At 37.3% G+C, this 12,449-nt stretch overlaps 3 protein-coding genes and 1 non-coding gene across 4 annotated transcripts; 3 read left to right on the plus strand and 1 right to left on the minus strand.

The window, feature by feature from the left end:
* Positions 1–1,780: 1,780 nt before the first annotated feature.
* On the plus strand, positions 1,781–3,593 carry LOC17874841 (glucan endo-1,3-beta-glucosidase 13). Its single transcript, XM_006279663.2, has 3 exons — positions 1,781–2,070; positions 2,159–3,253; positions 3,343–3,593. Exons 1-3 carry the CDS (start codon positions 2,019–2,021, stop codon positions 3,372–3,374), a joined length of 1,179 nt encoding a protein of 392 aa, XP_006279725.1. The 5' UTR covers positions 1,781–2,018; the 3' UTR covers positions 3,375–3,593.
* A 44-nt stretch (positions 3,594–3,637) lies between these two features.
* On the minus strand, positions 3,638–3,709 carry TRNAM-CAU. The gene has a single exon. It is a non-coding gene; the product is annotated as a tRNA-Met (tRNA).
* Positions 3,710–5,026: 1,317 nt separating this feature from the next.
* LOC17877157 (zinc finger protein AZF1) lies at positions 5,027–6,158 on the plus strand. Its single transcript, XM_006279622.2, has one exon. It carries the CDS (start codon positions 5,209–5,211, stop codon positions 5,953–5,955), a length of 747 nt encoding a protein of 248 aa, XP_006279684.1. The 5' UTR covers positions 5,027–5,208; the 3' UTR covers positions 5,956–6,158.
* Positions 6,159–8,630: 2,472 nt separating this feature from the next.
* LOC17875742 (BTB/POZ domain-containing protein NPY3) lies at positions 8,631–12,436 on the plus strand. The gene is made up of 5 exons (XM_023788714.1): positions 8,631–9,361; positions 10,140–10,258; positions 10,341–10,410; positions 10,520–11,674; positions 11,786–12,436. The coding sequence occupies exons 2-5, from the start codon at positions 10,197–10,199 to the stop codon at positions 12,254–12,256; spliced, it is 1,758 nt and encodes a 585-aa protein (XP_023644482.1). The 5' UTR covers positions 8,631–9,361; positions 10,140–10,196; the 3' UTR covers positions 12,257–12,436.
* The last annotated feature ends 13 nt before the right edge of the window (positions 12,437–12,449 follow it).

Consider the following 12,449-nt stretch of genomic DNA (forward strand, 5'->3'; position numbering starts at 1 on the left):
TTAAAGGGAATTTTGTTAAGTATGCCATTTATGAAACTCAAATTTGTAAAACTGCCATTAACAAAAATCTCTTTCAAAACATGCCACAAAATATAAAACTTGGACGATTTTGCCCCTAGACATTGGAGAGTGAAACTCTGTTTTTTCTGTTGGCAGCAGTAGCCTTTAATTGCTGAGATGTAGCCTAATATCTTGTGGGTAATGTAACATACATATTAATAACAGCGGACGAGTAAGTAATATATGATAGACAAAATATACAAAGTAGATCTAGTCCATCGATAACTCACTTTGACAGATTCCAAGAGACAACTCCGACGCTTGTCCTCTGACATGTCATTAGTAAGATTTGTAGTCCATCAAGGTTGAAGGACAAACACAAAAAGATGAGTGAAAAGAAAATATGGACATCCGGTTGACGACATCGGATCTGGTCCACTGGATCTAGTCCATATAATCTTGTCCACCAGATCTAGTCCACGAGAATCTGGTCCATCTACCGACAATTGTATAATCCAAAATGTAAACCTAGATGGATTGTATATGATATCTTCTATAGACGCATCACTTGTTTCATTATATGGTCGATCGCTTATGACTTCAGAAGATACGCGTGATGGACACGATTACTTAGTAAAAATACAAGTTTGGTCCATTAGTATTGATTCATTGGATATCGTCCACCAGATCTGGTCTACCAGAATTGGTCCGTCGGGAAAAAACACCATTTCTAGGGAACATTTGTAAGGCTGATTGATACCCCTTTGTAGGAGAAAAACTGGTAAAAAAGATTTCACGAACTAGTTCACTGGAAATGGTCCATCGGGATAAAGTTTATCGGATCTGGTCCATTGAATTGATTCATTAGAAATGCAGCATACAACCTCTAGGAATCATCAGCATAGCTGATTGATATCTTTATGATAAAGTAAACCCATGTGAAAACTGAAATCCCTAAGTTTGTTAATGGAGAAAGAAAGAAGAAAAGGAAAGAAGAAGAAAAAAGACAGAGGAGAGAGAGAGAAGTAGCAACAGTCAACATCCACCAGGGAAAAAAAATATGTTTTATTAATAAGCAAACTAGACTTCATTTGCATAAGGACAAAAAAGTCTTTTTAATCAATTTCTATGGCAGGCGGGAGAAGACACTAAAAAAAATGGCAATGTTAAGAAGTTTTACTACTGTACATGGCACAAAGTATAATTTTCTCTTTATTAAAATAGTTATAAGAAAACTATAAATGGGCTGAAACTTGGACACAGAAGCAAAGAGCTAGAGCTCTGATTAGGCCCATACTTATAGCTTTAAGAAAGGCCCTGACTAAAGCCCATTACTTCTAAATGCAACCACCTTAAAGGCTGCTGACAATACGGTGTCGTCTTAAGGTAGCTATAAAAAAGTGCATCAAAGATTCAAAATGCTTACTTTTGGCACAATGTCACCGATGGCCCACGATGTTTGTGCCTGCCGTGAAATTCCCTCTTCTATATATTTAACAAAACGACAACGTTTTCTGATATACAACCAACGCTTCACTTTCAATTCTTTATCAGTTTATCTCAACAAATCGAATCATTGTTACACGAAATCAAACTACAACACTCGCTAAACTGAAACCATATATTATAATGTATGTTAAAGCAGCTCTATTTGAAGCTTATCTTGTGTACACGCAATAGTCAAATTTTTGTTGTGCTCTGTTTACCACTATAGATATACACGTGTCGCAATGTACGATTTCTTAAAACAGAACAGTTCATCGTATTCAACGGCCATTATTTTCATGTCAGTGTTTGATACACACCACTTTATAGTAAGCAGCAAGAACTATACAACAGTCCACTGTGTGACATTAATCTCTCTTTTTCCTTAAAAGTAAAAAAAGACCTTATTTTGATTCTTCCTCTGGACACTTGAAACCCACATCTTCTATAAACTTCTCAATTCTCATGTGCTGAGAAAGAAACCAAAAACACAAGTAAAGAAAAAAGAAGGAAAAACTGTGCCAAAGGCAAACATGAGACATCTTCTTTACATTTTCTTCTTCATTGCCTTTCTCGGTTTTGCAGGTAACAAAACCACAAACATAAACGCTGAAGCTTTTGTTTATTCTTAATTTCTTATGATAAACTCATAGCTATGATCTCTGTATTGCAGAAGCTGGTCAAGAATCCACACAGATCGAAGCTCTAAATCTGCATCACAAATTCCTTCAATTTCCTCAGGCTACTGATCTTGATCTTGCTGTTTCAGAGAGCGACAACAAAACCATTACCGAGATTTCCTCTAGTATCATCAAAGCTGAAACTTGGCTTAAAACTCATGTCCTCTCTCGTTACCCTTCCATCAAAATCACCACCATTGTTGTTTTTTTCCCTTATACTTGCCAAACCACACAGCACAAACCCAGCTTCGATCTAGCTCTATCTTCTTTGAAAAACATTTACCACTCTCTCAAAAGATGGGGTCTTGAGAAGGACATCAAAGTATCCTCTGGCTTCCCTTACCAGTGCTTAAACAACCCGAAAAGCTCAGAAATGTTCAAGCCCGTTCTCATCTTCCTCAAAACCATAAACTCCACTTTCACCATAAACCCACCTCAAAGTTTCCTTTCTTCACCTGAGAACCATCTAGATTTGCTTCATTCCGTGGAAAAGTTCGGATCTTTGAGCTTCAACAAAGTCAATTTCTTAAACCCTGAACCAGAAGAAGCAACTACAAGAAGAAATCTGAGATCTTTAATCAGCATTAGCAACAAATTCACAGTCTCTTTCCCAACATTACCCTCTCCATCACCAGAAAACTCACCAATTCACTCCTCAATCGGATCTTCGTCTCCACCAACAGTGCCCTATTTCCCTGAATCTCCACAATATCCGCCGGAGCAATCTCCGGTTTCCTCTCCTCCTCCCCAATTTCCGCCCCAACCGTATCAAGGGGCTTCTCTTCCGCCATGCCTTCCTTCTCACTGGGCGCCGTCTCCATCTCCGGTGAAGAAGAAAGACGTGGAAGGGCTATGGTGCGTGGCGAAACCGAGCGTAGCGGCAGAGACATTGCAACAGTCTTTGGACTTTGCGTGTGGACAAGGAGGAGCCAATTGCGATGAGATCAAACCCCACGGGATATGTTACTATCCAGACACAGTCATGGCTCATGCATCTTACGCTTTCAACAGTTACTGGCAAAAGACTAAACGAAACGGAGGCACTTGCTCTTTCGGTGGAACCGCCATGCTTATCACAACTGACCCAAGTAAGTGTACAAATAAAATGTACCTTTTTCAGATTCGATAGAGAAAGATATTGTAAATTTCATCGGATTTTGATTTTGTATTCTCGCAGGTTATCAGCATTGCCGGTTTATTCTAAGTTGAGATTTGTCAGCCATGGAAGGGCTGGACTGTGAAACCACGGAACCAAGAAGAAGAATAATAATTTTAATTTCTAGTGATCTCTCTAGTTTTGTTAATTTAAACATCGTTACTAGACTCTGTTAACCATTATTTAGGGTTCATCAAGCTGTTATTGTTAAAGGGCTTTGTTACTATTAATTATTGATACTTTAAGCCGTTATTCGGCCCAGTTATTACTGTTAATGGACTTTGTTAGACGAGGAAAAAAATAATCAAAAAGGTAATATCAGAGCCAGGTTTCGATCCTGGGACCTGTGGGTTATGGGCCCACCACGCTTCCGCTGCGCCACTCTGATATTGTTGATGTAGTTCAACTGAAACGCTATCTATACCTTAAGTAATCAGTTTGTTCTTTTGTCATCGTGGTCTATTAAACATTTTGATCATTGATTGATTTTTTCTTTTTTTCTTTTTAAACACTGTTTCTTGAATCAACTTAAAATACGCGTAGAACATGTCCTCAATATTATTCTGTATAGCGACAGCTTTTAAGATTGAAGCGTTGTTTTGGGAAGTTGAATTGACTAAGTAGACAAAACTTGTTATGAGTAACGACGAGACGACCCACTTCATCATAATGCAACAACAAACTCGAAGACCAAGACTTACTCCACTTTCTTCTTTCTTTTCTTTTTTTTATCTCCTCCGTCAACGACCTCCCAATTGTTATGCTGACTAGTGGGCAAGTCTTTACACACACAAACTCACGTACATTCATTCTTACGAGAAAAATCAAGTGTGCTATTATTGTTTAAAAAAAAAAAAAAGAGCCAGCAAAAATCGAAGATAATCAAACATTTAGATAGTGTATGTGACAGTGTTGACGGTGGTGCAACGAAGTGTCACCGTCATGTTAGCCTGAGGCTTAAGTCTCGTACCGACTTTAACTATCCACCGAAAAGTTTCGCCATTCTTGTTACGCCACGTGGTCAACCAGAATAATCCAGCCTTCTTTTAGCCAATGTGAAACTGCCACGTAAGTAGTATCCCCAACGCCACCACCACATATCACCAACCGAAAATAAAAGATGATACTCCAGAGTGGCAAAAGCTTCTTCTTTTTCTTTATTTTATTGTTAATACAACTCCTCCGAAGATAGGGCAGTAGTCCATTTCATGAACAATTAGTCTTTCTAATTTTAATCTTTACATCCCTAATCGACGTTATTCCTTTTGCATTATTGAATAAGTTTGGGTCACTACGGCGAAAAGTATGTTATAGTTGAGACTTTATAGGAAATTTAAGATAATGCAAGTGGCTAAAATAGAACACTGAACCAGCATGAAAATGAAAGTTGAGATCCCCCCGAAAAAAGTTATAGGATCGATAGAAAGTTTCTAGTGATGACAAGTTAGCTTAAGTGGATAAACTCGAAAGTGTGTTTATTTACACAATTCTGTATCTTGATTCTTGAGGAGCAGTAATGTTTTACAATTCAACATAAACGGAATTAAGATACATAATTCTGGCAGTTTCTAACTATAAACAACACTGCATTGACTTGGTAAATTATTCGTCTACTATTCCAAAATTAATGACAACATATTACATCTTTTATGTTAAAATAAAGGAATTTAATGGATTGAAGAAAGCAAGAGCAGCACCACTTGATCACTCATAGCCCACGTTCCCACTCTCAAATCCCAATCCTAAAGATTTGTACTCCTATTATATATATAAAAAACAAAACTAACACTCAAACACACACAACACAAACACAAAGACGTGCTCACAATACACCACACACTTCACTCTTCTTTCTTCTTAAATACCTCCAAAAATTAAAAGCCACATATGGCTCTCGAGACTCTCAATTCTCCTACAGCCACCACCACCACCACCGCTCGGCCTTTTATCCGGTATCGCGAAGAAATGGAGCCGGAGAATCTCGAGCAATGGGCCAAAAGAAAACGCACAAAACGCCAACGTTTTGATCACCATCAGAATCAAGAAACGGATACAAAACTTGCTTCGGAAGAAGAGTATCTCGCTCTTTGTCTCCTCATGCTCGCTCGTGGCTCCGCCGTACAATCTCTTCCTCAGTCGTCACGTCCTTCACCGTCCGATCACCGAGATTACAAGTGTAGTGTTTGTGGGAAGTCGTTTTCGTCTTATCAAGCCTTAGGAGGACACAAGACGAGTCACCGGAAACCCACGAATAACAACACTACAATCACTTCCGGTAAGCAAGAACTGTCTCATAACGGTCACAGTAACAGTAACGCCGGTTCCGTCGTTATCAACGTTACCGTTAATACTAGTAACGTGGGTGTTGGTCAAATAAGTGGAAAGATACATACTTGTTCAATCTGTTTCAAGTCGTTCTCATCTGGTCAAGCCTTAGGTGGACACAAACGGTGTCACTACGACGGTGGCAATAACGGTAACGGCAGTAGCAGCGACAGTGTAGAAGTCGTCGCTACTGGTAGTGACATCAGCGATGTGGATAACGAGAGATCATCGGAAGAAATCGCGATCGGTGGCCACCGTGGGTTTGACCTAAATTTACCGGCTGATCAAGTCTCAGTGACGATATCTTAACGTTGACTCGGTCTGGGAGTAAAAAGTCAACTGTGTACTCAAGCAAGGAAGGGGGGTTAGTGGACGGTGAAGATTTATTAACGGTCGTTTCTTTCCGGTTGCTTCGGCTGCTTGACTGAGTCTGTATCGAAAATGATTGGAGTGGACTTGCATTATTATTACAGTATTTTTTATTTTTATGAAAGAAGAAATGTTTATTTGTTGTTGGATTTGTTTATAGATAGAGGTAACACAATTGGGATATTGATATATATATTTCTTTCTATATAAAAAAAGAAGAAGAGAAAATAATAATAATGCAAGAGATGGATGATTCATGATTGGATCGTACACGTTATTATATAGTGGACCACTCTGTAATTTATTTCTGAATATACATTAATATTTTTATGTCGTAATCTATACTTCATTAACTTCCGCAAGCAAAGGAAAGCCACTTGAATTCTGTTACTCACACACAGCTCCTACTGATCTGTTCCTTCACATATAAACTGTCTGTATATTCCAGTTATTGTTTTATATTTTTTTGCTTAAATCTAAAATCATGATTAGGTCGAAGAACACCACTTATTATTCCACTTTAGTGGGTTTGAAAGGGCCGGTTTTAAAACGCATTGGACCGTCATCGAGTTTTCCCGAATGGGCTTGTTTTAAAGGCTCGTATATTTACTTATTAGGCCTTTTTATTTAATGGCCCAATAGTGCAGAAGCAGAAATGCATATTTACTATTTAGGGTGCTGAAAGTTGAAACCTGTATTTTAATGATAGACGATAAATAAAATAAGGTAGAAAAAGTTGAAAACTACAAGAACTTTGACTGAGTAATGATTCGAACATGTTAAACCAAACACGGAGACGGAGGTGAATCTGCAATATATGCATGCATTCGATTTTGTTTGTCTATAAGAATCTGCTTCTCCCATGTGCCTCTGATTATTCAAATTAATCTTTGTTTTTACTAATTTAATTAACGTTTTACTCTACAAGACCGAGAATGAGATAAACTTAAAAACGATATTTAAGCATTATCATCTTAACCAACAACTTATTTGATACCTAAGCAACTCATATATATATATGTCTCTAAGACGTATGATATTACTCATAGCATAAACTTATTTGGTATTATGGCCATACACTTACCTTGTGGCCATGTCCAAGTCTACAAAACGTATATAACGGGAAATGGTCAAATTGTCACTCGAGGTATAATCAATGCCATGTCTTTTGAAACCTTTGGAAACGTTCAAATGTTGTTGTCGTGTTGAGGAGAAATTAGAAACCTTGATAGTATGACAAGGTATCAAACGTATCGAGAAGAAACTCTACACTTGATGGTGATAATCAATTCAAGAGATAAATAGGACGTTGAAAAGATCCACAAAGCACATGCGGGATATATATACATGTACTAGTACTAGTAATATGTTCAAATCTATTAAAAGTTCCATTGACCAGAACCGTTGGAAGTAATCATGTATCAGCTTTCTCCTAACCGACCAAACCCTTAAGGATGATGCCCTTATCTTTCTCCATAATCATGTGACCCTCATTTTTATGTGCTCCCCTTTTTATTATTTATCTAATTATTATGTTTTCATTTTGTTTAGTAGTTTTACATTTCTCAAAATTATCCCAAAGCGCTAGCCACACTCTTTTTGGAGGAAGTATTGTATCGTGCATAGTGTGTGACTTGATAAAACAAAAATTAACAAATTATACACAAAAGGGCTCATTTATAAACCCAATTTTTTCTTATTTTTTTTGTTAACTAGTTAAATTATTCTTTAATCACATACGGAGCCTTACATATTATGGTAATGGCCGTCAGATTCCCCCTAATAAGAAATTTAAATGGCATGGTTTTATATCTTAAAAAATGTAGGAAGCACATTCATGCGGAAGCGCACCAGGACCAGGGTGACATGGCGCTACAAAGCAACGTTATTATATTACTCGTGAATAAAATTAGAGGCGTAACACATCCATATATTATTTAATTGACATTGGATCCTTTTGGATTTCAGTGTTGCGGGTCTGGTGAAAGAATTAAAAGGCCGAAGAAATTTTCATAGTAGTAGCTGCTTGGAATTTTTATATTTTTGAACGTTAATTATATATAATACTTTCAGCATATATTATTACAATAATACTTTATAAAAAAAAAAAAAAAAAAAGAATGTTGCGTGCGGTCCCCCTTTCGTCCACTAGGACAAAAGACGGGTTCACTTGTTTGATCGGTCTATGAGTCTGTCATGTTATCCCCCTAAAATATAAACATTTATAATCGTATACATTTAACGAGATTTATTTGAAGAAAAATATGTACCATTTTCTTTTCTTTTTGTCTAACTCTATATGGTAGTAATGCAAACTTTTTTTAATATTAAAAACACAAACAATTTGGTTTTTCCAAAAACGTCTTTTTTGGTCCTAAATGGGGTTTTAATTCGAGGGTCAACTCATGAAACCAAACTATTGGTAGGTTGCACAAATCCTTGTGGATGGAATGGAACATACCGAAAAGACTGAATTGACTCCCACAATTTGCATATAAAGAAGACGACTCTAAAAATATTGTTGACTCATAAATAATCATATCACCAAAATTATGATTTTTTTTTTTTTTTCTTTCGAGTGATATTCATTTTATGCAAAAGAAAAGAAAAAGAGACACACCACAGTTTAACTTGTCAGATATTAGCGTGGCTGAATTTATGTATACGCATACAATCCTTTGCTGCTGCTACTTGCTACTGGTACTACTAGTTTTTTTTTAAAGCTTAATCATTGCTTCCAAATTTATTATAGGTATCCACAACCACAATCCACAAGAGAGAGTAAAGCAACAACAACACATCACAGTGAATTCGATCCAAAACAAATCCTTGGGATATATTATCATCAAACACACAGCCTTTTCTTTCTTACTTTTTTTTGTGTGTTTAATCTTAAAGTAATTTAATACAATACTGACTAGTATAGTAGTAGTATAAAGATTTTATAAGTTGAGTGGTGGAGGCGGTGGTGCTGATTCAGAGAGTGGGGTATTGGGAGAAGAGAGAGAGAGAGAGAGAGGAGATAAAAGGGGACAGAACATTCTGAGGCTTTCAGATTTGCACTACGGTGAAGGAAGACGAAACAGCTCATCTTCTTTGATTCTCTCTTGTTTTTTTTTGCTCTTTCTCTCTTTCTTTTTTACTTAGAGCTTTTCTTTCTTTTCTTTTTTTTTTGTTGGATTGCTGTTTTGTGTTTTGTCGGATTACTCTTGGATTACAGTTCTCTGTTCCTCTCTCTGTCTCTACACACAGCAGCAGCAATATTGCCCACACTTTTTTCTTGCCTCTGTCTCGTTTCATTTCATCGAATTGATCCTTAAACAAGGTTTCTTTTTCCCACCCAAAGGTATGATTTTTCGTTTTTTTTTTTTCCTGAAATTTGCTGTCTTTTTTTCCTGATGATATTTAGGTCCAAAATTAGAAACAAAAACCTAAAAATCACCTTTTTAGAGCTTGTGAATTTCTCTACCCATTTATAAGTTCCTTCGTTTTGTAGATTTGAAAACTCTTACCACATGATTTGGTTTCTTAACTCACTATAAATGGGTCTCTTGTGTTTGGTCTCACTGATATAACATAAATCTTTTTTCTTTTGGGTCCTTCAGGAAGCAACACTTCTTCATTGATCTCCATTGTTTTTTTTATTTTATAATGCTTTTGTTTCTCGACACAAACCAAGAACTACTTTATTCTTAATCGGATATTCGCACTTTTTTCTAGGGTTCTGGGTTTTTGTTTCTTCTTCCTTTGATGCTTTCTGAACCTGATAAGATTCGGTTCAAAAACAACACAACATTAAAGAAACAGAGTATTTGATAATAATAAACAAGTAGTATGCTACGAGTACGTGTCGGTTTCACAAAGCTAGTGGATCACCTCTCACTCTCTCTCTTTTCTTTTTGTTTATGGTCTTTCATGTTTTCCTTTAATCTCTCTGAAGGTTAGCAACTGAAGAAGCAACGCATATGTTTCTTCTCTTTTAGTTTAAGTCTGAAAAGTCTAATATATAGAAATGTTTCACAGCTTATGCTTCAACAATACTCTGCTTGTTTATACTTTTGCATCCAATAAGGATCTCAGATTTTGAATCCTTAATGATCTTGTCGTCACAAATACTATTTCAGAGAAAGAGAGCAGAACAATCTTCAGAAACTTCTTCCTGGTTTGTTTATTTGTGAGAAATGAAGTTTATGAAACTTGGATCCAAACCGGATTCGTTTCAGTCCGATGAAGATTCCATAAGGTAAAAATGTCTTCAAGATTTGGTTTCTTTCTTCATATGTTTTTGCTTCGGCATCTTACGTTTTCTCTTCCTGTGTTTATAGATATGTAGCAACTGAGTTAGCGACTGATGTAGTTGTAAATGTTGGGGATGTCAAATTCTATCTGCATAAGGTAACTTCAATATCTACTATTTTCAAGAACTTATTGGAACCCATGATTTTTGAGTTTAACTACTGATCTATAGTGAATCTACTTTTGTCTGTTTTTGTTTTAAAAACAGTTTCCTCTTCTGTCTAAAAGCGCTCGTCTTCAGAAGTTAATCGCCACAACCACGAGCGATGAACAATCAGATGATGAAATCCGCATCCCCGATATCCCGGGAGGGCCTCCAGCGTTTGAGATATGCGCTAAATTCTGTTATGGAATGACTGTGACCCTCAACGCATACAATGTTGTAGCTGTGCGTTGCGCTGCTGAGTATCTCGAGATGTATGAATCCATTGAAAGCGGGAATCTTGTTTACAAGATCGAGGTTTTCTTGAACTCGAGTGTTTTAAGAAGCTGGAAAGACTCCATCATAGTTCTACAGACGACAAGATCATTTTATCCGTGGTCAGAAGATGTGAAAATCAATGTACGGTGTTTGGAGTCGATCGCTTCAAAAGCTGCTATTGATTCAGCAAGAGTAGATTGGTCTTATACGTATAACCGAAGAAAGCTTCGTCCACCTGAGATTAACAACAACGGCGTACCAAGAGATTGGTGGATAGAGGATCTCACTGAGCTTAGCATTGATTTATTCAAAAGAGTGATTTCGACTATCAGAAGAAAAGGCGGGGTTTTGCCTGAGTTTATAGGAGAAGCTCTTGAGGTTTATGCAGCAAAGAGAAACCGTGGTTTACTGATCCAAGATGGTGACGATGATGCAGATGTATTCGAACACAGATCTTTGTTGGAGACATTGGTTTCTTTGTTGCCTAGTGAGAAACAGAGTGTTTCTTGTGGATTCTTGATCAAACTACTGAAATCCTCTGTTTCTTCGGAATGTGGAGAAGAAGAGAGGAAAGAGCTAAGTAGAAGAATCGGAGAGAAGCTAGAGGAAGCAAATGTGAGTGATCTCTTGATCAGAGCTCCAGATGGAGGTGAAACAGTCTATGACATCGACATAGTTGAAACCTTAATCGATGAGTTTGTTAAACAAACACAGAAAAGAGACGAGCTTGATTGCTCAGACGACATCAACGAAGGAAATGGTTTTGTTCCAGACAGTTCAAAAGCAAATGTCGCCAAGTTAATCGATGGATACTTAGCTGAAATCTCCAGAGTCGAACCCAATTTATCTTCTTTAAAGTTCATCGCAATTGCAGAAAAGGTTTCAAATTTCCCAAGATCATCACACGATGGTGTTTATCGTGCCATTGACATGTTCTTAAAGGTAATTTCTGCTCAAAGTTTTAGTTTTTAAGTTTGAGATAATGAACAAATGATCAATATGCATTGTGTTCTTGTCAACTGAAAACTAAAGTTTTGATATTTGATTTCACAGCAACATCCAGGAATAACAAAAAGCGAGAAGAAATCAATATGCAGATTAATGGATTGCCGGAAACTATCGCCGGAAGCATGTGCTCACGCCGTGCAAAACGAGAGGTTACCTTTAAGAGTCGTAGTGCAGATCCTCTTCTTCGAGCAAGTACGTGCCACGTGTCCCACAGCGAAACCCTCTCTTCCACCAAGCGGCTCTCACGGGAGCTCGAGGACAACAACGGAAGAAGAGTGTGACTCAGTCACGGCCACGGAGGAGACGACGACGACGAGAGACAAGACGAGTAGTTCTGAGAAAACGAAAGCTAAAGGAGTTGTAATATCTCGGATATTTTCGAAGCTTTGGACAGGTAAAGATAGAGACGGTGTTGGAGATGTTAGTAGCACAGATACATCTGAAAGCCCTGGCTCAGCCACCACCGTCGGTGATAAATCGACGCCGTCGACTCGCCGCAGAAAATCATCGTCTTAACTTTTAGATATAATTTGGGCTTTCTAATTAGGCCTTTTATATTTTAATCTAACTTTGCCTTTAGATCGAATTTGGGTCAGTTTTTTTTGGTGATTATATAAACCCAAAGCTTTTGGTTTATGTAACCGTTACAATTTTGAGATATCCAAATTCTAATGATGCCTTTAAGGCTTTAGAATTTTTTTCCTAATTT

The sequence above is a fragment of the Capsella rubella genome, unplaced genomic scaffold (assembly GCF_000375325.1).
Source record: "Capsella rubella cultivar Monte Gargano unplaced genomic scaffold, Caprub1_0 scaffold_8, whole genome shotgun sequence".
NCBI lineage: Eukaryota > Viridiplantae > Streptophyta > Magnoliopsida > Brassicales > Brassicaceae > Capsella > Capsella rubella.

Coding starts and splice junctions, on each gene's coding strand:
- LOC17875742 (XM_023788714.1), top strand. CDS start 10,197: ATGAAGTTTATGAAACTTGGATCCAAACCGGATTCGTTTCAGTCCGAT. Junction 10,411..10,519: donor TCAAATTCTATCTGCATAAG/GTAACTTCAATA, acceptor TTTTAAAAACAG/TTTCCTCTTCTGTCTAAAAG. Junction 11,675..11,785: donor CCATTGACATGTTCTTAAAG/GTAATTTCTGCT, acceptor TTGATTTCACAG/CAACATCCAGGAATAACAAA.
- LOC17877157 (XM_006279622.2), top strand. CDS start 5,209: ATGGCTCTCGAGACTCTCAATTCTCCTACAGCCACCACCACCACCACC.
- LOC17874841 (XM_006279663.2), top strand. CDS start 2,019: ATGAGACATCTTCTTTACATTTTCTTCTTCATTGCCTTTCTCGGTTTT. Junction 2,071..2,158: donor TGCCTTTCTCGGTTTTGCAG/GTAACAAAACCA, acceptor TCTGTATTGCAG/AAGCTGGTCAAGAATCCACA. Junction 3,254..3,342: donor GCTTATCACAACTGACCCAA/GTAAGTGTACAA, acceptor GTATTCTCGCAG/GTTATCAGCATTGCCGGTTT.